The sequence below is a fragment of the Myiozetetes cayanensis genome, unplaced genomic scaffold, assembly GCF_022539395.1.
Source record: "Myiozetetes cayanensis isolate MyiCay16 unplaced genomic scaffold, myiCay2020 scf5-8, whole genome shotgun sequence".
Lineage (NCBI taxonomy): Eukaryota > Metazoa > Chordata > Aves > Passeriformes > Tyrannidae > Myiozetetes > Myiozetetes cayanensis.
Genome location: NW_026087742.1, coordinates 109,916,830 through 109,943,507, shown reverse-complemented (window position 1 = coordinate 109,943,507; position 26,678 = coordinate 109,916,830). Strand labels below are relative to the sequence as shown.

The window sequence follows — 26,678 nt, the reverse complement described above, 5'->3', positions numbered from 1 at the left end:
TTAACTTCATCCTGCTATCATTCTGTTGGTAACATGGCAGAAATCAGTCTTGCTGAATTTTGAAAGAGTGTGATAAGGGCTTTTAAAATATTTTTTAAATTAGCTAAGTCTTTTTAAAATAGAAGATTACTGGTGATAAGCTGTGTTCAGTAACTTTTTTCAGTACAGCCACTGAACAACTCAACTGACTGACAAGCTTCTTGCAAGTGGTTTTTTTTTTCTAGGATGTAAAACATTTGACTTTCAGGTTGCCCATTTTCAGGGCATTGTAAAATGTTTATTTCCCAAGGCAACAAATGCTTTGGATATTTTTAATATCCTGAAACAGACATAAATCAGCAGTTAGCAATCAGCAGCCCTACAGGCTAAATCTGACACAGGAGAAAAATCAGCCCAGTAGAAAGTATTTGAAGTGGACCATGAAGTACATAAGTTGCCAGAGAAATTCGGTCTCCTGCCCTTCCCCTTTCCTGCCCTGCGCCCTGACCCTCCTATCTCCTGATCACACATTACCTCAAGACAGGATTTCCTCTACTTCTGTCACAAGCTGACCATTTGTCCCCAAACAGAGAGTAGGGACTTGTAGTTTTCAAGTGTTTTGATAGCAGTGCCTCAGGCTGAAGAATGAACATCACCAGTGTAAAGCATTTTATTTTCCCTCCCTTTGCTTCTTCTGCATCCCCCGTTCTGTGGCAGCCCAAGGAAAGGCTGTGGAATTGTTTGACATTTTGCCTTGGGAAGCTGGACTCAGGAAGGCCATTTAGTTTACTTTGGAATTTTAAGTAGATTCAAAATGTTCAAGTTTTCAGGCCAACAGTTCGAAAAACCAATAAATCCAAGAGTTTTTTTATAACTTTGCATTTCCAAAACCTTTTTGTGGCCACATTTTAAGAACTACCAAGTCAGTGTTGGAGTTAAGCCAGTAGCCTTTGGAAAACTGCATAACTGACTTTTAGACTAAAGCAAACCTTACCCTTTGGTTGAAAGGTGTTTGTTACTCCATATTCTGCTTGCCTTGCTTGGTCTATAGCACACATATACTGAAGTGTGACTAGCAGGTTTCAGAGTGGCTTTTTTGCCACCAACAGTTGCACAGGAAGCAGCCACGCTGAGGCCACTTCAGTGCCTCTGCCTCGTGTTCTCAAACTGCGGGGCACTGATTTCATTTGGCATTTTCGCAAATGCGTTGTGGTATTTTGTCTCAGGGTTGCTGTGTGTAAACTGAAATTCTTGTTCTATCTGGTTGGACTCTATATTATTGTCATCTCAAGTGAGAAGTTTTTAACAACATGAGCTTTTGATTTTCAAATTTGAAAGTGATAATAATGGGGAAAAGGCTGAAGCTGTTGGTCTTTCAGAGTGAGATCAAACAGCACATGTATGGCCAAGTTGTAAGATCACTACATGGAATTAGCTGAACTCACAAGTTCGAGTAGTTAGTAGTTTTAGGGGATTGATTTAATGAAATATGGAATAAATGAAATATAAATCAATGAAATATAAGCCTGTAATCTTAAAAACCTCACATCTTACATATGAGTAAGAAAAAGAAATACTTTTGCTATGCAAAAATTACCACTGATTTTGTAAATATTTGCAAAGGCAAAGTGTAACATTTTTAAGTATGAGTGCTTGGAAAAAAAATTACATTCACCTTATAATTTACTGTTATTAATTCCTTCTCTAGTGTTACAAGCAAAACTATCAGTTTTGAGATCATGAGTTTGCATGTTTCCAGTACTCCGTTATTATCTTTATCATTTTTTCAGCTATTTATTCTTCGTTCTGGTATGTTCAAATTTTTAAAAAAGTACATGAAGACACTACTAATTAAAAGCAATGATAAGGTGGTTATATTTCTGAATGGTTCTCATAATGGCTCTCACTGAAACTTTTGATTTCAATGTAACATTGCTAAATTCTTCTTAGTAAGTATAAGTGTGTCAATATGATATCAGTTTGCGTCATTTGCAGTATGTTGCATTAGTTTATCAGTTCACCTTTTTACTAGAAATCTCCTTTTTTTTTGTCCATGAGTTTTTTAACATAGTTTAGTCAATGCTGGGAGAAGTCTGGTGTTACAGATAACCTGGCACTGCATAGACGTGCTGCCTTCCCAATGCCAAGTGGTTTTTTCCTCCCATCCCAGCCCACACTTGCCATTTGCTTCACAAATATTAAACCATATTAAAAAAAATGGGTGGGGGTCCTTGTGACTTTGTTCATACTATTTTGTGGCTAAAGTAGTGTGCTAGGATGCAGCTTTATAAAGCTTGTGATGAAATCTTCATACTGTTTGTTGTTTGTCCAAACGCTGCCTTCCTACTAGGACTTCTAGCAGCAGAAAGTAGGTATCCCTTTGTTTTCCTTTAAGGCATATCATTCAGCTATGGTGTGTGGCTTTGCATGTTTAAAAAAAAAAAAATCTGCTTTCTTTGCTTCTCTTTGCTATTTTTCAGTTTTAATACTGCCTGTTCAAAAAAAAAAAAATTAGCCTGTATGGTTTTGACTAAACCTGTCTGTGGTATAATATAATTGACAGTATAATTAAGCAGAAGTATTATGATTTCCAGGGGATTCTGAAGATTCTAGTTTAGAGGCAGTATTAAAATTACCTGTTTAGTTTCTCTCTCCCCCCCAAATATTTAATATTTGCAACACAACTGAAATAAAATCTAATTTTCATTAAAGTAATAAAGCATAAAATGTTTGAGGATTGCGTTTTTGTTCCAGAATTGTCTTCATGGACTAATGGGCTTTTTTCTCTTAACACCAAGCATATACTGTAATATTAATCATATATTATATTCTTGCTCTATGTTTGCATGAACTTTCTTGATCCTTCTATGTTGATGTAATACACAATATATGCATATGCACTGTGTATATGCATACACCTGATTTAAATAACTATCCAATGTGTGTCTCCTCAATGAAGGAATGTTATTGACACGTAGGGAGGAGTTTCTGCTACAAGTTAACTGCATACACCGTGAGAGACTGAAAGTGCAAGCTCTTCTAAAACCTGCAGACTGTACTAGACAGAGGAGAAGGTGTGAAATTCTAGACCCTTTGATACAAACCACAGCCATTTCAAAAACAACGAATTCAGCATCTCCAAAAACAAGCTGTGAAAAGTGGGGGGTTTCCAGCTGCATTTTAGGACTTGTAGGCTAACAGCTCTTCTTCACTCATAGGTCAGGGCAGCGAGACACATGTCCGTGTCTCCATTTCTGATCAAAGTCATGGATTTTGTGGTTGTTGTTATTTGGTTTATTCTTTTGATCTTACGGGTTGTGGGGGAAGTTGTTCCTTGTCCTCCTTTTTCCCCATCTCAGAATGCCTGTCCAGTAATGCAAGAGTGAGAGTTCAGTGGATTTTTATATAAAATTTCACAATAGTATTATTTTTACAGTTGTAGAGGAAAGAAAGAAACCTCATACAGAGCCTCTGCCAGGATTTTTATTTTTTGTTTGTGCGCAGAAACCTCCCTCAGCAAATTTACTAAGGGTGTACTGCCATCATACTGGTCAGAAAAGGGTTTCCATATATTTTTGCAATGAGGAAGTGACAATAATGGGCATTCATTTACTAAAATACTTACCTGTCTTTATGTCTTAGTTGCATGTGAGTGCACTCACATGTAACATGTAGATCTGGTCTGAAAAATAACAAAACCAGTACCTTCTCACTGCATATTTCTTTACCAACATGCTTGGCTGCCTTCTTTCATATCTGACTAGTTTTACAGTGAGGAATAGCTGGGAAAAAAGATTGGCAAGCTCTATGTGGAGGTCTCAAGCCTGGAGACATGCATGGCACACTGTGCCTGTGCATGCAGAATAAAAGGCATCCCCAAAATCAGGCATCAGTTTCTCCCCACCCTCTTTCTCTCTCCCCATCCACTTCCCCTTTCCCCCTCCCTTTTTGTTTCTCCATACACAGTGCAGTCCTCTGCATTCCTCCTCCTGTTTGGGAACACTTTATCTTTTGTTTACTGGGGTTTTTTCTCTTCTTTTAAATTTTTTTCTTTGTTTAGTCTTTTCCTCTTTCTCCCTGTTTTTCTCTCCTGCATCTTTCTTTGGTTGCCTTTCTGACTTTTACATACCTTTCTTTCCCTTCTTGTATTCCATTCTTTGATTTAGCTGTAAATTCCAATACCCTTCCATTGCACCAACTGCATTTTCACTGTCATCTCTATAAACCTCCATCTTTCCAGTTCTCTCCCTAGAGTCTTCCTGATTGTTTTGTATATAGATATAAACACATAGTGTATGTGTATATATACATAAATATATATATTATTACTGCCTTGTTTGCTTCCCAGTAGCATTCAGAGAACTGTGTGCATGTAGGAACCTATTTGTAGATTTATAAGGTGTCTACACTTGGCTGTTTGTTTTCTGTTCAAGAAAGAGGAGGTCATTAAACACTTACATAGCTCAGATTTGAGAAGGATGGAGTCCTGCCTTGGCTTTCATTTTAATTACAGTGCTGTGTATATGTGACACATGTATCTCCCACCTTATTTTAAACTATTGTAGTCATAGATATTCACCTGCTTTGGCTGTCATCTGTCCTTGCAGAGTTAGTTGCTCTGGAACACAGTGAACAGCAAAGAGCAAACCAATTACTGGGTGAGATTAGAGGCATCTCAGCTGCAGTGATCTTTGCAGATGCTGATTAAAGTGATGAAGAGCATCTGGTACTCAGTTGGCTTCCTCTTAATCTAAGAAGTTACATCAATACAAGTAGTGGAAAGGTCTGCACTTCTATAATAATGCCCATGCTCTTTTTTTGCCTTTTTTTTTTTTTTTTGAGATTGTATCCAGTGAGTCTAATATTTGATCTCTAAAAACTAACCATTTCAGATGGTTTTTCTTCTGTCCTTGCTGTATGTATTAGCATCAGATGACTTCACAAAGTGAAATGTAAATCCTGCCTTCTGAAATATCTGTGCTTTCACAGCCAGAATTGATTTTAGTTTCATTTCAGCAGCTGCACACGAGAAGGCAACCAAGAGATGAGGTTCTGAAAAATATATGTTATATATAAAGAAATTGTAAAAACAGCAAAGCCTTAGTTAATCAGTTAAAAACCACTGTAAAAACTCAAGACATCATTACTTACCTTTTTACACAACATGAAAAAAAGTGAATAAATAATGAATGGGATAGAAATGAGTGGCAGGAACTTCATTTTATATGGTTCTACGAATCTAAGGGGTTTAGATTTTGTCAGTGTCTCTTTAATAAAAACATGCTATTATTATAATAGTTATTATAAGCTCTTCTGCAGAGTTATTTCCTGGCATACTAATTGCAGGAGACTGGCAAAAAGGTCGTGGGTTTATAAGTTTGTATTTAAAAAATGTCAGACTTCCTCTAAAATGTTTTCCTTAGTCAGAAGAGGGTTTATGACTGACCAAGACTTAAATGGGCATTTGTAATCTTTAGTACTAAAAAATAAACCAAAAATTCTTTTACCCTCTCTCAGAATGTGTTTGTAGTCAGAATGTAGTCTGTGTTTTGCAGCAATACCTAAGTCTCTTTACCTAAACTCTGATTCAGTCAGACACTGTCGCAGATCACGTGAAAAAGCCCCAGATTCTCTGTGCTGCCTCTTACACAACGGAGGAAGGCTTTTGTACCTGCCTGGTTTGCTGAGCCTCAGGAAAGCAAACTTTGGGGGTGTTTTGTGGTGGAGGGAGACATATGAGTACTGGAGAATATGTAGGCAATTCTTGGGATAGTACTTAAAGTTGTCTTTTACTCTCTCCTCTCTGGAGAGGACCAAGCAACTCCTCCATACCTTCAAAGTTCAGTTTCTCTGGTCAAACCACCTGTTCCAGACCAGAATATCTGGATGTCATGTTGTAATAACAACACTGTGTTACCAAAGCTTTGCCTGCTTCCAGCTGGATGAACCAGAGTCCATACCAACTTCAGGTGGTATTAAGAGCACTGTATGAGAACTGCAAAGAGTCTAGAGATAGAATTCAGCTGTAAGAGAGGACTATTTCTGAATGGCCGTCTCCATAAATGAGTTAACAGAACCTGCACAAATTACCTGTGATAACTTTGATTATGCACTGGGCAAAGAGATAATCCCAAGTTTTTGCCTTGTAAAGCAAATATGTTTTCTGATAAATAATAGATCTGTAGGCAGAAAACTGCTGAACTCATCTCTGTCCTCTTAGAAGTAATTCCACTGACTATAAAAGCATTTACTGTACTAGTACTGACTGCAGGAGACTGTCATAAGCATTCTGATGTGATTTTCCTTCTTTGTAATATATGAGAGCCCATAGATTTCAACTTTTCGTAACTGGTAGCCCCAAGGAAACTGTGAATAGTTGCAGCCATCCTTTTTTAGGTATTTGTATGGGAATACAGGAGAGACAACCTTTCCTGTGCAATCGTGTGTGCATTTATTTTTATAGTGATTTAAGGTCCAGGATGAAATTCATCTTACCCAAGTGGTTGTGGCTACTTAAAAATTCTGGGGCAGTAAGCAGCATTTTCTAATGAAGTTTACTTTAGGGAATTTTATAAAACAAATTAACACAGACATTCTAGTTAGTCAACTTCCTTATTTTTCCTTCCTTACTAATGTTTATGCATTCTGATTTTCATATTTATAGATTCTGTCTGTAACTGCTACAGACTAGGAGAAATCTGAGCTTTTAGCTTGTATGACTGTGTAATAACCCACTTAAATCCTTCCTTTATCATCTGTGATGAGGCTAAAATGGGTGCATTTGCAATGTTGAAAGGAGATTAAATCCTATTTCAAGAGGATACAAGCTTTAATTATAATTACTGACTGCTTTCATACTTCCCCAAAGGTTGGAAATTTAGCTTAAATATGATAGAATATGAATCTTTTCAGAAACAGTTGTGCTGTAAAGGTTGGTTAATTTTATTTTATGTAGGTTTTTTTTTTTAATTTAAAACTCTTCTGAAAGGCACTTTGAAGCTTTTTTTAACCAGATATAACAGAGAGAGTTTAGATGTTCACAAAAATGCCTGTAAATTGTTCTGTCACCTTTTTTTTATGCACTAACATGCTGTCAGTGTATTGCTACTGTGCCATTTTCTCGTGCAGGTGGCACATTATCTGTAAATGCATGAAAGGCTTGGCAGTAGATGCACCATAAGATCATAGCTAAAAAAAAAAAGCATAAGGTAGAACTGTGATATTGAGGGATTAGCAAAGTCACTGTCAGAATTTCTCATAAAATTCCTTAAGGGCATTCTCAGAAACTTCCTTTTGCAGTCATCTATTCAATGTGACCAAGGGACAGGAGGGAAAAAAAACCCCAAAACTAATGATCAAAGCTTAATGTTTTGGAATTCCCAAATACTGAAGAGGTTGTTGGGATGCAAACATTTAAAAAAATCATAACTTAATTCTATTTCAAAGCCCTCAAAGTATTCCACAAAATAAAATTTGGGAAGTAATACTGTCAAATAAAGCACGTGATGGTCCAGAGCATTTGGTGTTTCACACTAGTACAGCTCTGCAGACAACTTTGAACACACTTCTCATTGCTTCTGGTTTTGGCTCAAGTTATAGTGGTCATGAACAACACTGTGCAGTATTAGAGACTCTTGAGATATCCAAGCCTCTGAAGTGAATCTTCTCATGAGTTTTTCCTTAAATCCTTAAGTACACGGAAAGGACTTTGAATCCAGAAAGCAAAGTTTTGCTAGAAAATAAAATAATTTAAACTCTGAGCATGACGAAAGTAGAAATAAAAGAGGAATCAAATAAATTTCCTTCTGCCAACTGCACTCTGGAGAGTCCAGCACTTTGCTTCAGGCTTGGAGATCTCTAAGTTTATGAGCCTTAAACTGACATTCTGAAAACGCAGAGGAAACAGTGCAGTCCCTTTTGGATCCCTAGGTAATCTTTTTATTCCTTGCCTTTGAGGCTGAGGTCTCTGATCTCTCCATCCTCTTACCAGCAGATTCCCAGACCCTGTATTTTCTCAGGTTTCCTGCTATGTCTCTGGCAGAGGAATATGGGAGGTTCCTTTCAGCTGAGCAGGCTTTTTCACTTACCAACCAGGAGGCAGGTTTTTCTCTTTTTTCAGTGCACCCAACCTCATGCACAGCAACTAATATGAGTCAAACCATTCATTTTATTTGCTGGCAGCCACAATTTTTTAAAAGGAACATAAATTAGTTCATTAATTGGATATAAGTAGTCAGACACACTTAAAGGGGGATTACTAAGAAGTCTTATTGCTCCTGAGCCATGAGTTGTGAGTGAGAGGAGTGCTGTGGTTCTCAAGCCTTGGTGTACAGGGAATTGTGAGGAGAATCCCAGGTTGAGATTTGTGCTAAATGTGACGCAATAGTTTCTAGATTTGCACTTATCCTTCTAAGCCATGAGGTTGCAAGTCTAGCACGATAGGTTTTTGTGTATTTTGTTATGTTTATTCTAGTTTTTCAGGGTTTTTGGAAAAATAAGTTGATTTAACTTGTTTTCTTGTGTGGTTAAGAGGGCATTGAGTTTTGTATTTTTGTTATGTTCTGAAAATACATAAGAGTTTGAGTTAAGGAAGGCTGGTAAGAATTGTTCATGCAGTGGAGAATGGAATTTCAAGAAATACAGCAATTAAATATTATTTAACTTATCAAAAGGACACAGGCAAACAAATAAGTAAACAGAATAAGCATATTGATGAGAGAAGTGAAGTAATGAATGTGCAGAATTCTGTGTCCTGAATTAAGAATTTATTTATGGAAAATCATTCAGCATTTCACTGTCAGACACCAGCATTCTATGCAGACTGGATGTGCTATCCTCTTTTCAGATGCTTTTACCCCTGTGGCAAAACTGAAGACATGGTCTGTGGGTGTTTGGATAAGTCAAAGTTGTCATTCTAGTTGTGCACACAGGTGGCAGCCACCACTGACACCTGGTTTTTAAAACAAGTTGTTTCAAACAGAACCACTGTGGGCTGGTTTACTATGGATTTGTGTTGTGTTTCTGTGTCCTCCCCTGCTGTGAGTTCAACTCTCCTCATGGACTTCCACCTTCCATAAAGCTCCCATTCCTCTTCTTTCGTCTCCATAGCTCTTACTTCTCTTTTCACCCCCATCCCCATCTTCCTGTGACCCCAAACAGTGCACTGGTCAAAAAGCAGCAAGTGCTATAACTGGGTCTGAGATAACCAGGCCAGCAGAACAAATAGAACAAAACCCAGAGCTCCTGTTACAGCCCTTTTTTGTCCTCTGGAGGATGGAGCAGTCAGGTCTTTCTCTTCCTCCTGTATCCAGATGCTGATTTTAAAAGAATTCATGAAAACATTGGTTCTTTCAAAATTTTTCTAATGTTTCAATTTTTTTTTTTTTCCCAAAATCAGTTTTACTGATGTTTCAAAATTTTACAATATGTATTTGAAATCGGCCAGCAGTTCTAAAAGTTAAGGAAGAAAGGTTGGGGTAAGAATGTTGAGAGCAGGCCCATAATCCAAGTCACTTCATAAGGCATCATTGGAAAACAGGCTAAAATAGAACAAAACTAAGCTTAATAAAATCAGGTTTTAAACTCTTTCCTGTTAAACCATTTCTTGTGTATAATTACACTATGTATGAGGACTGTTGATATATGTAGAGTTTATTCAGTGAGTTTTTCCTGTAAAAACTCCAGCTTTTTTAAGTTCCTGTTCCAGTTGTACCAGATGAAGTGAAAGTTTCCTCTTCCAAAGTTCAGTTTACCGTGAGTCTTTGCTTTATTGATTTTTTATTCTCTTTTTTTCCCTGTTTATTGCCCCATAGGAGCAGTCTCACAGGTGCTGGACAGCCTGGAAGAAATTCATGCACTTACAGACTGCAGTGAAAAAGACTTAGATTTTCTTCACAGTGTTTTCCAGGATCAGCATCTTCACACACTACTAGATGTAAGTTTTCTTTGATAAATAATTTGTGTTCCTATACCTGTTGTTCATTGGATAGCATTTTGTTTTGATCCAAGTATATTATATTTTCTTTGTTTCCTACCAAAGTTAATTTATTTAGGTGTAGAATGTAACAATCAACTAGCACTTTACACAAAAATACATTTTAGGACTGTGCATACAGAATGTTTTAGAATATGTAAGTGGTTAATGACTTGATTTAATAGATTTGCTTTAAAACAATTCATCAGAATAACTTTTTTTTCTTTTGATAAGGGCTGGATTTTAGTTTTTATTTTAGAGGTGAATTGCAAGTTTATACAGATTCTTTTTTTTTTTAATTAATTTTAAGTAAAGTACTAATCTGAGACCAGTTCTAGGGATATTCTTAAAAGTTATGACTTTTTTTGTGTGAAGCACCTGGGTATGCTCATTCCTCTCCTGCACTTGAACACGGTGTGTCATAGGCTCAGTCATTTAAATCTCTGTTATTCTGTGGTTCACGAGAGCTGTTACTCCATAAGACAGCGGTGCCAAAACCCTCACTGAAGAACAAATTCAAAAGCTGTCATCATGCTGTCAGTGATTTCTGTATCTACACAGCATTGGGGTCTAAAATAAAGGTCCAAAAGTAGCAGAAAAATCTTTCCCTGACTTTTTTCTGGGATACATGGAATGTTGAAGACAGAGAACTTACTGTCAGACGTGACCAACTTTTTCTAAAGCGATCTACAAAATGCACAGAGAAGAAACTCAGGATGGACCCAAATCCTCAGAGACATAGTCTATGTCCACATTAGCAAGTACTACAACATAACAGTAGCAGATTTGTAGAACAAAGCAGTTGCTGACTTTGGGTATTTTAAGAGCTTTTACTTCATTCTGGCTATGCTGCAGTTCTGTAGACTGGTAGATGAACAGCATCTTCTGTTTTAGTGTTGGTTGAAAGCAAGCATGGTCTGGTAACACTGTATGGTGAAAAACAAAGGATGTGGTAGGTGGGCATAATCAGAAGATTAATTTCAGAAGTGTACTCCTGAATCAAACCAAATTCTTATGTGCCCATGTGGATGGTGACAACTTTATTACTATGTCTTAAATTGAATGGCTTGGATACCTTGTTGAATATCACAAATCTAACACGGTGTCTGTAGTTTTTACCCCGTGGTAGACTCACAGGAATAGGAGTCGTTCCAGCTCTCTGATCTGCAGGTAAATGATTCTGGTTGTAGAGACTTTAAGGAGTTTCTGAAAATTTGTTGAATGCTTTAGTTCCTCTCTGCAGCTTTGCAGGGCTATGATCTGAATGTAAGTGGTGCCGTCGGTCCTTTGGTGTCCAAACTCTTTAAAACATAATTGATGATTTGTGCAGTTCTTACGATTTCATTAATGAATAGGGGGTCGCTTGAATTCTGAGCATTCTTCAAGTTTAAAGGATTCAGATCCACACACATTTCCTTCTGGAAGCAGGCCCAGCTGCTGGGTTCTGAACTGGCCTGTCTGGGAGCACAAGGCTGCTGGTAAAGCTTCTCCTCACCAGAGCTGCTGGTGTGACTTGGTGAAGCAGAGATAATTACCTGTTAAGTGATGAGGGCATTGCTCTGGCAAACTCTCTGCAGTTGTAATCTTTGTTCTTGATAACTGTTTATGCATTTTACATTAAACAGTCAGTGGATAAAATTACATGAAGCACGCAGGAAGAGGGGACTGGGAGCTCATGACTTTCCTGAATTGCATCTCCAACAACTCATCTTGCAATTTGCATTGAAGTATGAATCTTTTTCCCCAGAGTAAGGTCATCTAACTTGTGTTCCAGATGCTTAAGTTAATCTTTTTATATTGCAGACTGCAGTATAGAAAGGTGATCAGGAAATATGAACGAGAAATAAAAATATCTGGACAGGAGTAGAATAACATCAGTGTAATAAGTACCAAAACACTTCTTCACTCATGCAGAAAGGCTTTAGATATTTATTAACCATTACTATGTTATCATATAACTTCTTTGGCTTTGTAAACCACATGGTCTTAGTTTAAGTATTTTGCTGTATGACAGGTCTGTCAGACATTAACTCATGCTTCTGCAATGCTTTTACTTTTCTCTGTTCTTGGCAGCACCAGTCTGGTTTATAGTACCTCATTCATGACCTCTTATTTCTGTGATGGTGTGTTGTAGCTTTTTAAACAAGAAAAAACAGCAATGAATTTCTACAATTTTCCCATTCTTTGTCATGGTCATTCTCTCACACAGGCATGCATTTAATTGCCCATTATAATAACATATATATGAGAGCAAAATGCTATCAAAAAGCATTTTTGTTTTATTATGCTATGTGGAAGGGGGAATGATGGAGATACTTCGATTAGAATAATAGAAAATAAAATTTTAAAAGGTTTCAGTGTCATGAAATACATATTTGAAAGACTGAAGCAAATTACAGGCAGTATTGTTTGGAAGGGTAGTATGTCTTTTTCATGCACTAACTCAAGTGTGGGAGGTTGGTTTCTCTTTATTAATTGATACTATTCCAGCTTCTCTCTCAGATCTGTGAAAAAATCATCAGTTGTATTTGGGTTCAGATTATTTGAGGCTACTGAAGCCACCAGACCAAGTAACCTGGAAAGCATTATATTCCATTAAATAGGCATTTTCTCATCTATTGTGAAGTTGTGGGTGTCACTTTGCATTAAGCTACTGTTCCTCTTCCGTGGTCGTTTTCCACAGTTAAATTTTGTTCTCATGTTTCTACTGGTTCTCAAGAGTTGTCCTTATTTTTAGATTAGGCACATGAGGGTAGATCGTACCTGCTACTGAAATACCTTATTTTGCTTCTGAACTAACACGGTTTCTGAAGCCTAAATAAGAAAGGACAATCTTTGTGTTAAGGGTACAAGTTTACCCATGTGTCAGGTTTTTTTCAGATCACAAAGTAAAAGTCTTCTTTCTCAGTAATTCATTAACTTGGGTGTTATGAGGACAGACACCTCTGAAGGCCATAGAAGGCATCATCCCATCTATTGTATTTTGTTGATTCATTTCTGTATGTCTGTTGTGATAGCTGTCTTAAGACTCTCTTGCAATTTACTTGAGTGCCAAAGCTGTTCAAAACAAGGGGGAAAAAGATGCCAGCTACTTAGAAAGTAGTTTATATTCACTCTGGGCCAAATCCTGCAATACACCAGCATATCCTGATGTAGGCTTATTGAATAGTTTCATTGTGTGTATTTTTCTTCATTTTACAGAATCCTTCTATTGTACTGAGTGCTTTTTTTGTGCACAGAAGTTACACAATTCATTATTAAAAACTTAATTTTGTTTACTGAGGAGAGTAAAGAAAAGACCCTTCTAGAACCAACCATTCAGAAATACTATCTTAAAACATTTATTGTTTAGTAATTGGTGTTTTTTGTAAAGTAAGAGACTAATTTGGGGTGAGTTTTGTTTTTCTTTGCTTCTGTCAGAAGTGTGATGACCACTGGGACATTCCTATGTGTGTGACTTAGAACCGTCTGAGTTTATGACTATATAAAGCTTTATAGACTGCTTCATTCTGGTATCCAATTTAGATGATAAAGAATGTAGTAAAGTATATAAATATCTTTATGGAAAAACAGAGTTAAATTTAAGCAGTGAAGCAGTTTTTTATTACCTCTGACAGATTTTTAGAAGCCTTATCAAATGCTTGAATTAAATTATTTTTTTATTGACTGTCATGAAAGAGATCCTGGGAGACATTGCTGACTTATGTCAGCAGTACTGATAAAGAAGTTGGAAAGAAATGTGAAGAGGTTACTGATTTTGGAGGCATTTGATGTTCTGTACCATGACAAAAGATTTTAATGGTTATTCATTTGGAAAAGCATAGCGGGCTTCAAGGCTGTGCTAATGGGGGAGATCTTTACACATTACTTTTCACCTCTGTCTGTGCATCAAAGGAAGGCAGGTTTGCTAAAATATAAAACCTGAAGCTGCTGTTTTCATGCAGCTGCCTACACTGAAGGAGACAAGAGAAATCATTCTCCTGTTGAGTCAAGTAGTTTGGTCACCTCTCCAGGGACGCTTTCTGAGGGTGATTCTGAATGCAGATGTCGTTCGATTTACAAGGGAGATTTTTGCTCAGCGGGAGAACAATATCAGCTTTTGTGTGACTGGGGCCTCTCTGTGCTACTGGCTTTGTCTGCATCTGTCTGTCCTCAGGCAGATAGTTCCCTAGGCTGGTATCTTTTGGCTGTTAATTTAAGAAGTTTGTTACATAGATGGTGTCGGTAAGGTAGGTTTTGTTATTTCTGCAAGTGTATCTGTGATAGAAGGGTTATGAGCTTTTGAGGAAGTTCATTTTACCTATTGCTGGCTTAACATGTTACACATGTTTGGTTTAAACTAAATGGGGTTAATTTGGAGTAGCCATTTGTATCATATCTATATGTGCAGCCACTTCTTTCATTTTGAGTTAAATTTATATTCTCAGGCCTATATTTAAGGCATACTGATTTTTCAAGAGAATCTCATTTTTATGTCTGTTATCCCTCGTTGCTAATGGTAATGTTTCATAGGAACATGCATCTGTGCACACTTAAGAGTTTCCTTAGGATTTCTTTTGAAGTCAGTCACCCAAACGGATTTGGTCCTGAAGTCCAGACTTTTAAGGAAACATATTTTCTCTTTTGCTAGAATGAATGTTATTGGAACCTCAGTTTAGCTTCTTACATGGTTGGCTAAAGCTTTCTGCTGGATTTATTTTGGTTTGCTCTGTTTATCCTTTCGATGCTGGATGTTGGCACAGTACATTTGAATGTCTTTTGTAAAAGTTGCAGTTATTCAGCAGTGTCCAGCCATGGCTGATAGTAAAGTGCTCTGTTTGAAAATGCTTTAAACTCTTCATGTATCTTTCCCTGATTTGCTCTTTTCTGAGCAAAGTGTATTATTTTAACAACTTTATTATATAGTTTGGAATAAAAAAAAAAGAAATAGTTTTTTCAGGATGTTTTCATTTCCCTCTTCCTTTCTTTTGCTATAAATCATGAACAGACTGATGGAATATCTATTGTATTATAAAGAAGATAAAACAAGCAGCTGTGTATAAAAAGCTTTTCATCAATAAAAATAAAAGGATTTTCATCAATCATCTAATTTAACTAGGTTTTGATTTGAATAAGGATGACTTCCTATGTGAGTCATATAGTGTGGTTCAAGGGTTTTTGGATCCACATTGGTCCTTACTCGAATACTGATTATGCTAAAACATATAAGGGGAACATGTTTTAGTGAATCATGAAGGCTTTTCTTTTGCAAAAGCAGATCAGAAAGTGTGTTACGCATCTTGCTTAAGCTCCCTCAGAACACGTTATGCTTGAGTGAATTCTTTTATCATTTTTAAAACACCTTTTCTTATCTTTAATTATCCTTTATTTCATATGTTTGTAAGACAAAAGCAAATGGAAAATACTTGTTAAAAAAATAAAAAGAAACTATGTTGGCAGGAAAACACCTTGCTATTTGGGGAATCAAATCTGGCTTTTATCCCAGTCCAGCAAAGGCAGCACAGCCCCAGGGAGTGGGAGGGACTGTCCCACCATGCAGTGGAAACTCCTTTCCCAAGTAGTGCAGAAGGAACAATGACCAAGCCTTAGGGAGAACTGTTTGAAGAATTCCTTCAGCAGGTGGGGTGGATCATCATCACCAGTGCAGTCCATTTGTCCTCTGAAAGGTAACTTCTCTAGAAGCTCTGTATGAAAGAACACTGAAAGCAGAGGCTATTCTAGAATTTCTTCTCCATTGTTTCATAATCATTCTCTAAAATACCTTCCATTTCCAACTCCATATCTCTGCATTTCGTTTTCTGTGTTTCTGGGTAGGCAGGTGGATCACTGTGCCAGTTGTCATCATCTCGTTGTTTCCTTGTTCTTCCTGTTTCTGTGCCGTACAAATTTATACGGGGGATTTGTTTATATTTCATCTTCTGAGCAGAAAGCATTGTTCTCCCATGTTTTATAATATATAATAGTGATAAATGAGTTGGTTTCTTAAACGCAAGATTAACACAAGTAAGAGCCAACAGTAACTTTCCTATTGATTGAGAATAATTTTTCAGAAATTTATTTATCCACCACTTTCCAACAATGCAAAAGTCTGGGTCAGTTTGCATGACAGTGTGCTAGTTACTTTGCTGCACTTAACCTGTTTTCTTTTTACCTAATGTTCTGCCATTTTGAGTATTTATAAGCTTCATACTGGTGTGGTGAATCATCAAGTGAAATTCAGCTTAATAAAGTATGTACTTTAGATGGGAATTGCACTACTTAGCCCATTCCTCTTGGCCTGATGTCATCTTCCCTGTGTAAATAGTGTGTCATTGTGTCTGTGCATGTGTGTGTCTTTGTGCAACAACACATCTTACTCCAAAAGCATAAATCCATAGACCTTTCTTTTATTTGTATGTGGAATTAAAAATTCCCATGATTACAGTGTATTTTTAAATTATTTGGCCCTGATATGTCAAAGAACACTAAAATTCTACTCTTGCCATTTGTAGAACATATAGTTAACCTCACTGATACTGTCTTGAGAGAAAAAAGATCATTTTCATATTTAACTTTCTGCATTTTCTTCACTTCTTATTATGTTGCATGTATTTCAAATTAGATTCAGTTCCTTGTTAACTCTAAGGGCTGCGTGTCATGTTTGGAGGGTTTTTTTCCTTAATAAGCTTCAGATTTTCAGATTTATTGTTTCTCTGGGAGCTTGGGACTTAACTCTGAGAAATTACAAAAATAAAGGCTACAGCACCTGTGATACAGTGCACAAATCTTGAATAGTACTTCGGCTTTGGTAGTGCTGGGATCTTCCTTCAGAATAATACTTCAGTCTACACTTAGTTTACATTAAAAAACCCAAAGGCAATGTACTGACAGCCCAGTAAGCTCTGCTTCTGTCTTTGAAGTCAGTCAGGCCTCCCTGCCTCCTACTTCCAGTTCTTCAAGTACTTGGCTGGTGCATGTTGGCTCTTCTAGGTACTAGTGATCCCATTGCAGTACATTTTTATTCTCAGTATATTATTGCAAAAAATTTACATGAATAGGGAGAAACAAAATTGTTTAACTCCAGCATTATCACCTCCTGGTGCAAGATATGCTCGGTATCACAAAGCAGGTGAGAAGCTGTGTGCTTTGCCAACCTGCTGTAATCGTTGTGGATTTAACTACCTCCAGGGATGGTGACTCCACCCCTTCCCCAGGCAGCCTGTTCCAGTGCTTTTGACAACCCTTTCAGTGAAGAAATTTTTCCTAATATCCAACTGAAACCTCCCCTCATGCAACCTGAGGTCATTTCCTCTTGTCCTACCACTTGTTACCTGGGGGAAGAAACCAACCCCCACCTGGTCACAATCTCCTTTCAGGTTGTTGTAGAGAGCAGTAAGGTCCACCATGAGCCTCCTTTTCTCCTGGCTGAACACCCTCAGCTCTCTCAGCTGCTCCTCAGACCCTTCACCAGCTTTGTCGCCCTTCTCTGGACATGCTCCAGCACCTCAATGTCGTTTTCATTTACTTTTATCTGATCAGCTGCTTTTTGTCATCTTTAAAAGCTGGTTTTCCTTGGTTTTTTTAAGATCAGCTTCTATTAGATATCTGATGCAGAAAAGTAGTATAATGGGATTTTTGTGTCCTTGAAATTATTAATCTCTTAAAGTACCTTGTCAAATAATGATGTGAGCCCGTCTTTCACAACAGTACTTCTAGTACATTCCAGAATGAGAGTGAGTGGGGGTTTTATTGGGATCTTTGAACTTCACTCTGTTGGTTTTCCAGCTGCTATACTGGTTTCCTTGGCACTGCCATGTGCAAAGCAGTACCTTTATTTCATCCTATTTTTACATATTTCATCTTTGCAGAAGAAGTTAAAACATTTGCAATGTGAACAGATTAAAATCTGGTTTATGATACAGAAATGGAGTTGAGACCAAAAAAAAAAAAAAAAAAAAAAAGGCCAGAAGGACTTGGGCAGAGGGTTCCTGGAACAGAAGGGATTAGGTGGCATACTGAGGATGTGTTGTGTGTAGTGGAGGACTGAAGGGTACCCTGGGTATCTGCACTCAGCTCGTGGCAGCAGAAGTTGAAGAGGTCTCACCTCCTTTGAGGAGGTAGGAAAACATCATAGTCAGTCTACTGAAATCTAAATAATTTTTGGTTTGTGACTTTGATTTTGAGGTGTAGCGTGTGTTTATTTAAAATTATCCCAGGCTTTTCTTACCACACTTTACAATTTGAGAGAACATACATTTTCCTACATGTATTACTTGTGATCTGGAATTTGCTGAACTGCAACCTCTTCCACTTTGGCAAGCTATGTTACATGGGCCTGACATGACTTTAATATCTGCTGTCACTTGCTGAGATCTGCAGCTTCTGCAGTCAATAAAATCTTCATGATGAAAATGAATATGGGTTTTTCTTAAGATATGAGACACATTACTAGGTTAGAGTCTCAGCTGATAGTGAAGCATAATGCTGTCAGACACTGGAGTCTGGATTCAATATACATGAATGAGGCACTTAGGGCTACCTGCAATTAAATAGAATGAAATAATGTCTTGTGTGATTTCGAGGAGCAGCATAACTTCATTATCAATACTTCTTTGAGACAACTTGAAATAAATAAATAAAAAGATTAATTGAAACCTTGGTAAATATGAAGCAAATCAAGAGGCACAATTTAAAACAGCAGTTGCAGGGGGTGAAAATGCACATACTCTGCCATTTGTTTTGTAAAAATATAGTCCTTTCCTCAGATCTTTTACCTCTGAAGTGCTAAAGCTTTAATTTTACAGAGTAAGTGCATAGCAGTTGATAGATTCTGCTAAAAAGGAATATATTCTACAATAGAGCTAAAATTTGTTTGTAGTTCACGTACACTGAAAGTAAAAACTTAGCCCCTTGCTAAGAAATAGAATATAAAAATCAGATATTACTGATCCTCTTGACACTTGACCATGGGGTCTGAACCAGTATAAGCATAAATGTGTCCTTGAATCTGCTTTAAACTATATCGGTTTAAAAACTAAAATTATATCAAAGATTGATTTAGAACAAACTGTAAAAATAGTTAGTGCTCTGTGAAGACTTTAAAAAGCCACATAATATGCATAAGTAGAAATATTTGCTTTATCATTTTTAATGCTAAAATTGCTGCCTGTCTAAACTAGCAAAATAAGAAATAACAGTTAAGGAATGGCCACCCCCATGTACATCAGCACAGTGTGTGAAGCTGCACAGATTTGTGTAGTCTTGCTTTCAGGTTGAACTTTGTGTCATTTCCCCACAGTTCAGCACTGCCTGCAGTTTCACCACAGCACTAAGAACCTATTGAATTTAACTTGGACATGTTTTCACTTTGTAAGGTTTGGATCAAAAGATAGATACGACATTTAGCTATGTAACAGAATGGAAAATCTTCTCAGTGTTCTATACCTTAACCTTCTAGTTCCCCTGGTGTTTCCAAGCATACAAAATATGTCAATGCAAAATTTAGATGATAAAATATTGAGTGGTAATGCATGTAATGCCACAGGGCATCTTTCCCTGTTGCTGACACTGGTTAATGGCTGTGCCCTTTCCTTCCAGCTGTCATGTAACCAAATTGTCACTAATTGACAGACCCTGTGAAGGCAATAAAAATGCTTTCTGGATTCTTTTTTACCCACTGGATTACTACAAAGGAAACGCTGCACAGTCTTTTGGCTGTGCACTGCTTAGGGGTTGGGGGCAGGTGCTTTCCCTCTGAAAGGAAACCTGCAATCATTTCACATTTTCACCTTAATTAAACAGATACCATATCTCTCAGCTTCTGTCCTTTAATTTATGTTCATCCTCAGGAGAATGAACCTTGATCATCTGTGTTCTACTAAGATGCTGGAATGCAAAGGTTGATCGTGCTCCTGTTCTGCAACTTGTGTGTCACACAGAAAAAGGTTTGAAGCTGTGGAGGGCTGTGACCTGTAATGCTACAGAAGCACAAAGTAGAGTCTTGAATATGCTTTGGGCTTGGATATGGGATGGGACTGTAACCTGTGCCATGGAGTTATGCTGGGAAGTAAATGTTATGTCTCGGATGCTGAAGTGGCATCAGAGAGCTTCAGGCACAATCCTTAGCAGTGAAAAACAGAGGGTTTAAAAGAGCAAACTGTCTTTAAACAAAGTAGGAGATAAAGCCTCTGGTGACTGTGACCTTGTTACTCAGTAGGAATTGATAGCTTCAGGGATGTGTTTCTTGGAAAGCTTAGAATCCCAAGGAAAGAGGCTCCCATGGGAGCATTACAGTGTTCTGCATGGAAAGGGAGATGTGAAACAGAAATGGCAGAAGGAGGAATGAAGTGGTCTAGCAATTATCTAATTGGATCTATAATTTTAGCCCTTCTTTGATATTACTGCTTGTGAATATGATTTCATTCAGTGGGTTATGGATTTCTGTCAGACTTGCAACACATGAAACCTCAGGGGTTAATGGAGAACCAGGATAGGGAGCTGTGGGAAGTAACAGCAAGTTAGTGAATGTTTCTGTGCAAGAGGCAGCACCTCCACATGACAATTTTTTAGATGGTACAAAAACCTAAAAGTGATGAAAAGCAGCCCTCTAATATCACTGTGTTGCACGTGGTTAAAATGTTCAGAAAGCAAAAAAATACATAAGGGCATATTTTAATGGTTACTTTTAGATGTTTCAGTTTGGGGATTTAATGTGTAAGGTTGGCAATCCAGTATCTGTCTGAATTGCAACTGAATCCCCACAAAAATGTGTATTTGTGTTGAAAGATGATGGAGGTTTTTGCTTTAGCAACTCAGTAGCTCTTGTTTTAACAAGTTTGTGATTTGCCTCACAGAAACTTCCAGATTTTGGACAGGTAGAATACTTACTGATTTCACTGTGTGATCCATCTTTGACCACATTCAAGACTAGATGAGGCAGTGAGGCTAAATTTCTGCTACTTGTGACATATCTAAATTTTTCAGTGTGCCATTGAACGGGAGTTGTGTTGGGACAGTATTCTGACTCCTCTTACAGGAAATGGTTAAAAAGGAATTTCTGCACATCTGAAAAACTAGTCAGAAGAGGAGTTTGTTGTTTTGTCTCGCCTGCCTGATTGTGGATTAGGCTTTGGGCAGTCTGCTTGAAATATCAGCAGAAACGAGTTCCCTTTATACAGGCAGAAGACAAAAAGTCTCCACTCTGCAAAAGCTGGGGAACTGATAGCAACACTACTTGACAACTTGTGGGTATTCTCTTCATTTGTGTTCTAGAGTGCAAATTTTAAATCAAAACTTGTCTCTTTAAGAAGCAGTACTATGTTGTTTGTTAGCTATAATGTCAATTTATATTTGTTTTGTTAATGTATCAGTTGGGAATTGTTAAGCTCATCTAGAGCAAGCTCTCTGTTTTGATTTTCTGTCTAGCAAATGCAGAATAACTGGTGCTGAGGAGCGAGGCTGAGATGCAAAGTATTCAGAAGTCTGGAAATGCCAAACATTACAAATGCTGTTGTATTTAATTATTAGAAATTTTTGATTGTTATGTTTATGCTTATTGCAGAGTGAAATTTTTGGAGGTTGGGCTCCTGGGCTGAGGGGGCAGAGTTCTTTGCTGGAAAATAGACACTTCCAGCAAAAGAAAGCCCATAATTTGGGCACATACAGATTTTGTCCTGCTGTAAGTCTGGTGGTATTACATAAAAATGCCAGTTCATTCTGTTCCACAAGAAACCACCTTTGCTGTGGTCCCTGAAGGACTCAAATTTCCAGGGCTGCTGAAAGGCGACAGCATTGTAAACAGGCTGGCTTTCTATGATTAAAATTGTGTAGCTACCTGCAGGTAGGAATGTGTTCTCTACCACAGGAGTATATAAAGCCTTTAATCTATGTGTGCAGACAGGTTTTATTCGGAGTTTTCTTTTGTCCAAGGGAACTAATGTCCTTTTTAATGTGTCTAAATGAGACCTCTACCTTCAAAGATTTGAAGTTTGTAGTTGTAGTTTTCAGAGATGAATTATGGCAGTAAATTCCTTATTCTAAGTTGCTTCTGCTACAGCTAGTATTTAAGTGCAAAAATATTGAAAAGTTTTGCAAAACCAGCCTTTTTTTCAAATATTGGAAGAAGGTGGGACTTCTTCAGCAGTTCTGGTGCATTAATGCATAATATAAGCCTTGCTGCTCTTACAATATGTAGCCTGGCCCCCTTGTAAACGAAAAACTCCATGAACTAACTTGAATTAGAATATACCATTTAAAAAGGAAGAGATCTGCTTGTGCTAATGACGCTACCAGAAACACAGCCTTTCTCTAGATGAGGCTCTCTTCTACCTCCACAGTGAATGGAATGTGACTTGGGTAATATTGGCTTTAAACCTTAATGCAAATAGGAAGGTTTTTGTTTTAAGTACTCTCAGAGTCTCTCCTAATAGCTTGATGCCTTTGGAAGCAAGAATCAGTAAGTAGCAGTCATGGAAGATGATTTAATTGCCATGTCTCAGCTTGAAGGAGCTACAGAAAAATAAATGCACCCTTGTTTAGTCTGAACTTCGCCTTGATTTTTTTTTTTCTAAACATTCTTAGAGGAACTCTCCTCTCGACTTTCTTTTTTGCCTCCTTCCTAATCTCAAAAGATAACTCTCCCATGATCCTGAGAGAAAATTATTTCTGTAAACGGCTGGTGGTTTTGGATCACAGGAACATAATGACTGGAGGGAAATCAGCAACTTCAGTGACTTAGATTTTAAACCCTTGCTAGAAATAACTAATAAAAATATTTTTATCGTAACTTTTCTGTAATTTCATTAATCTTAAACAGTATGTATGTGTGACTTTTAGAAAAAGGCATTCAATAATATTCATGTTGGATATCATGCATTTTCTGCTGCACTTTGCTCTCTAAACTGTGCTTGATGCAGTTTCCCAACAGGTACATAAGTGTGATACTTCATAATTTGGAGTTGTTGGAGTTGGGTAGTTTGTCTTTACTTATTTATGAGAAGGTAACAAATCATTGTGAAATGTTCAACGTGCATTGAATTGTTAACACAGCAAAATTATGATTGTGTTGGATTGCATTTATAGCAATTTACATATCTGCTAAAACTGAATGGTGTTTCATGTGAGAAGAAGGCAATTCTGTGTCCTGACAAGATTCCCTTTTTCAAACATCCAAGGTCATTCAAAGCCAAACAGTGGAGCTGTGGCTGTGGCTTCACAGAGGAAGCTCCTGAGAACTCCTTGCTGAGCAGCCTAAAGGGGTGGGGGGGTGTCTTGTCAACTCATCCTTTACAATGTTAGGGTTTGATTAAGGTCCCTTTTGTGTTTGGTATGTTTGTTTACATACACTGTTTTTAATTGCAGTTGAATGTTGAGTATTTCCAAAGTTGAGAGATTCCCCAACTTCCCTGGCCAACTTGTTGCAGTTACACCACCCTCACTGTGATAAAAATTTCTTGTAATTTCCTAAAAACAGTTATTTGTGTCTTATTTCTGTCTTTCATTTCAAAGAAGTAGTCTAACATAAATAGGAAATAATTACAGGCATGACCATCTTTATATTGTTTGAAATATAAGCCAAAACTTATTATTGTTTATTTTTATTATATTACTACTTATTGCTGTTCCAGGTTATTCTTAAGTATACATTCATTCCTTTAAAACATGCACAGTCTGTTAGGTTTGTATGAAAAAGAACCTGTAGTATCTGTCTCTAATTTGAAAATGAGGAAAGATCTTTCTCCTGTTGTATTTTGCATAGTTGAATGTTTTTTTAAAGTTAGGGTTTTTTAAATAATTAACCTGGAGTGTTTACAATAGCCTATTTAATTACACTGACATTCTTCTGTCCATTAGAAAATCCTGGTAAAGTAAGTGTACTCCTTTTTGTGAACACTCTTGGAAGGTTTGTTTCTGTTTTCTCCATGTCTTTGGCTTTTGTAGGGTTCTGTATTAAAGAGCATTTTCCCATATCCTGAGGTTTATTTAAATTACTGTTCAAAATGTTCAGTGGTTTGATTTATTGAGACAAGTGGGATATGCAGATTAATTTTCTTTTTACAGCATAATGTATGATTTACAGGCATTTATTCAAGATTCATAGGAACACTTCTGGTAGAAGAATATAGTTTCTGTAAATCTGTGGAAAAAGCATGGGAGGTTTGCAGAATCCCTTAACCTCTTGAACTTTCCCATGTCATCCTGTGAACTCTGAATCTATGGCACTGTTCGAATCAGGAAATGTTTAAAAATGAAAAGCCAAAACCCTAAGCTGCTCAATTTTGTATACAAAACATCTGTGGGTTTTGCAGTTTAACAATCATCTCAATCCTGGTAACATAAGCAGGCTATTGTAAGCACTCATTAATTTATTTTAAAATAGCATATGATTTCAGTTGTTTGTTTTCTTGTTATTTCAGCTTTATGACAAAATAAACACAAAATCTTCCCCACAAATCAGGAATCCTCCAAGTGATGCTGTACAGAGAGCCAAAGAGGTAATGGCTTTAAAATATAATTTTTTTTACTTTCAAAGTTTGATTGTATTTAAAGTGGAACTTGTTTTACTTCATTAAGATCTGCATTTTAGTTCATTATCTGTATTATTTTCTGGAATTATACCATTGCTTACTAAAGTAACAAGTTGTATAAACCTGCGGAATTCCATTATGTCTGTAAGGATTATGAATATTACTCAGTTTAATCATTTAACCGTTGCTGCATCAACAGCAGTGTTAAAAGGAACCCTTCTGTTGGGTAATAGCAGCATATTTCATGTTCAGTTTATTAATGTGCAGCAGAAGTTTGATGTTTATATGGCTTAGTCCCAAAAACAAAAGTCTCAGCTTTTTAAATTGAAAGAACAAGTTTATCATGGATAGGTCTAAGAAGAGCAGACCTGGAAGTGCAAGGAGGGTGGCTTATTAAAACCAAAGATAAATAGGCACAGATGTTCTTAATTTTTTATACCTGGCAAATAGTATTTTATTTGTTCATTTATTGCAAGTATTAAAAAAAGAAGTTTTATTATGTATTACCAGTAAATATTAGTAGGGTTGTTGGGGGTAATGTCATAGGAAAACACTGTTTATAGTGATATCGAAATAGAATGAATAGGAAGACTTTCAAACTCTATGTAATAACTGAATTCACAGTCATAGATATCCTCAAGTCCTGTTCCGCAAAACTTTCTGGCAGTTAATTCTGGGACGTGCTTCCAGAAGCAAAATCTCTGCTTTCATTGTCCAAGAGTGTGAAAATAAAAGTGTAAGAATCAGGGTGCAGGCAGAGGAGTTAAGCTCATTTACTCCTTCCCCAGTGATAAGATGAGATATGGCTCAGATTTTATAAAATCTGGAGCTTGGAGGTGGGGTAGCAGATGGCCCACCTACACTTGGTGCCTTTTAACAATTGGTTTCATGAGTGTTTTTAATTCTGCTTTTAAACCGATTGTTTTAATAAATTGAGACCATGTGCGAAAGTAACACCTGGTGGTGGTGATGTGTGTCACCTATTAGCACTTCATTTCTGTCTCCATATATTTAGCTGTTGGAGGAATACTTTCAATTGAAGAAAAAAAAAAAAAGAAAAAAAGAACACATGTTTCCTTCAAATTTCTGCTTTAATCTGTTTCAGAGAGAAAATTGGAATGAGGTATTTTATTCTCTTGGGCAGGGCGGGGTCACATTCTCATAAGCCCTTTCCTGTCAAAAAATGTTGATTTGTATAATCATCTGGAGATTCTCTGACTGAGCAGTGAGGTGGTTTCATCTGCTTAATAACTTTATTTAGAAGACAGTTACTAGGGGCATTTCTCCTGCTTATCTTGCAGGTATTGGAAGAAATTTCATGTTACCCAGAGAACAGTGATGCAAAGGAGCTAAAGCGTATTTTAACACAACCTCATTTCATGGTAAGCAAATTCTACTCTTGTTGGATTTTTGGGTGGGGTTGGTTTTGGTTTTTTCTATTCTTTATCTTAAAAAGCTGAAGTTCAGTACATTCTCCTTAAAATCTCTAAGTGATGAAACTCCGTACAATATACCTATTAATAAGTATTTCTAATCTGCTGGTCTGGCAAAAGAATTACAATTGCTGCTACTACTGGTCCTCATTACTGTGCTGAAAACTGTCAGTAGTTTGAAGTAATCTCATTATGGAGCAGTTTCACTGTCTTTTGGGGGAGCTGTGTTGCAAATATAAAGAAGAATGAATCCTTTTGGATAGCCATTGGTAGAGATGGGATCCTCCTTTTACTTTTTCCCAAGGCCTTTTTAGAATAAAGACGTGTGAATTCATTGCAAAACAAGTGTTGATTTCATGTTATTTTATAATAAACCAATAGCTTGTCCGGTCTGGTGAGTTTGTGTTACTTATCAACTTCTGCTGTGTCTGTTTCCCAAATCTGATTTGTGGGCAGTAATTGTCCTAAGTTCAGGGATGTGGCTGCCTAATAAATTGGTTCAACTTACTGAAGTCCAGTCTGGTGAAAATACTGGAGGGATTTCTTTTGTTTGTGCTGTAGATCAAGTTCATAAGTTCAGAAATAAATGTGTTTGCTTAACTCTGCTATACACTCTTGTCAGTTTAAGTCATGAACTTGACTTTCCCTAACACAAGGATTATATACAGGGGGCTTTGTGGAGTTTGCTCACCTGAAAGCTGAATTACTGTAAGTCTGAAGGATAAAACTGATTTCCAGGAAAGAGTGAGCTGAAACCAACCTCCTGTTCAGGTATCAGATGAAATCTGG

General features: G+C 37.1%; 1 protein-coding gene across 9 annotated transcripts in view; it reads left to right on the top strand.

The window, feature by feature from the left end:
- CASK (calcium/calmodulin dependent serine protein kinase) overlaps window positions 1–26,678 on the top strand; it is a 198,630-nt gene that overhangs the window by 131,370 nt on the left and 40,582 nt on the right. For 6 of the 9 annotated variants that reach the window (XM_050331456.1, XM_050331452.1, XM_050331449.1 and 3 more), the window contains 4 exons: window positions 2,330–2,347; window positions 9,792–9,913; window positions 24,346–24,423; window positions 25,758–25,838. In XM_050331456.1, coding sequence (XP_050187413.1) covers window positions 2,330–2,347; window positions 9,792–9,913; window positions 24,346–24,423; window positions 25,758–25,838 — 299 coding nt within the window. The remainder of the gene's footprint in view (window positions 1–2,329; window positions 2,348–9,791; window positions 9,914–24,345; window positions 24,424–25,757; window positions 25,839–26,678) is intronic. The other 3 variants (XM_050331457.1, XM_050331455.1, XM_050331451.1) reach the window with 1 other exon arrangement.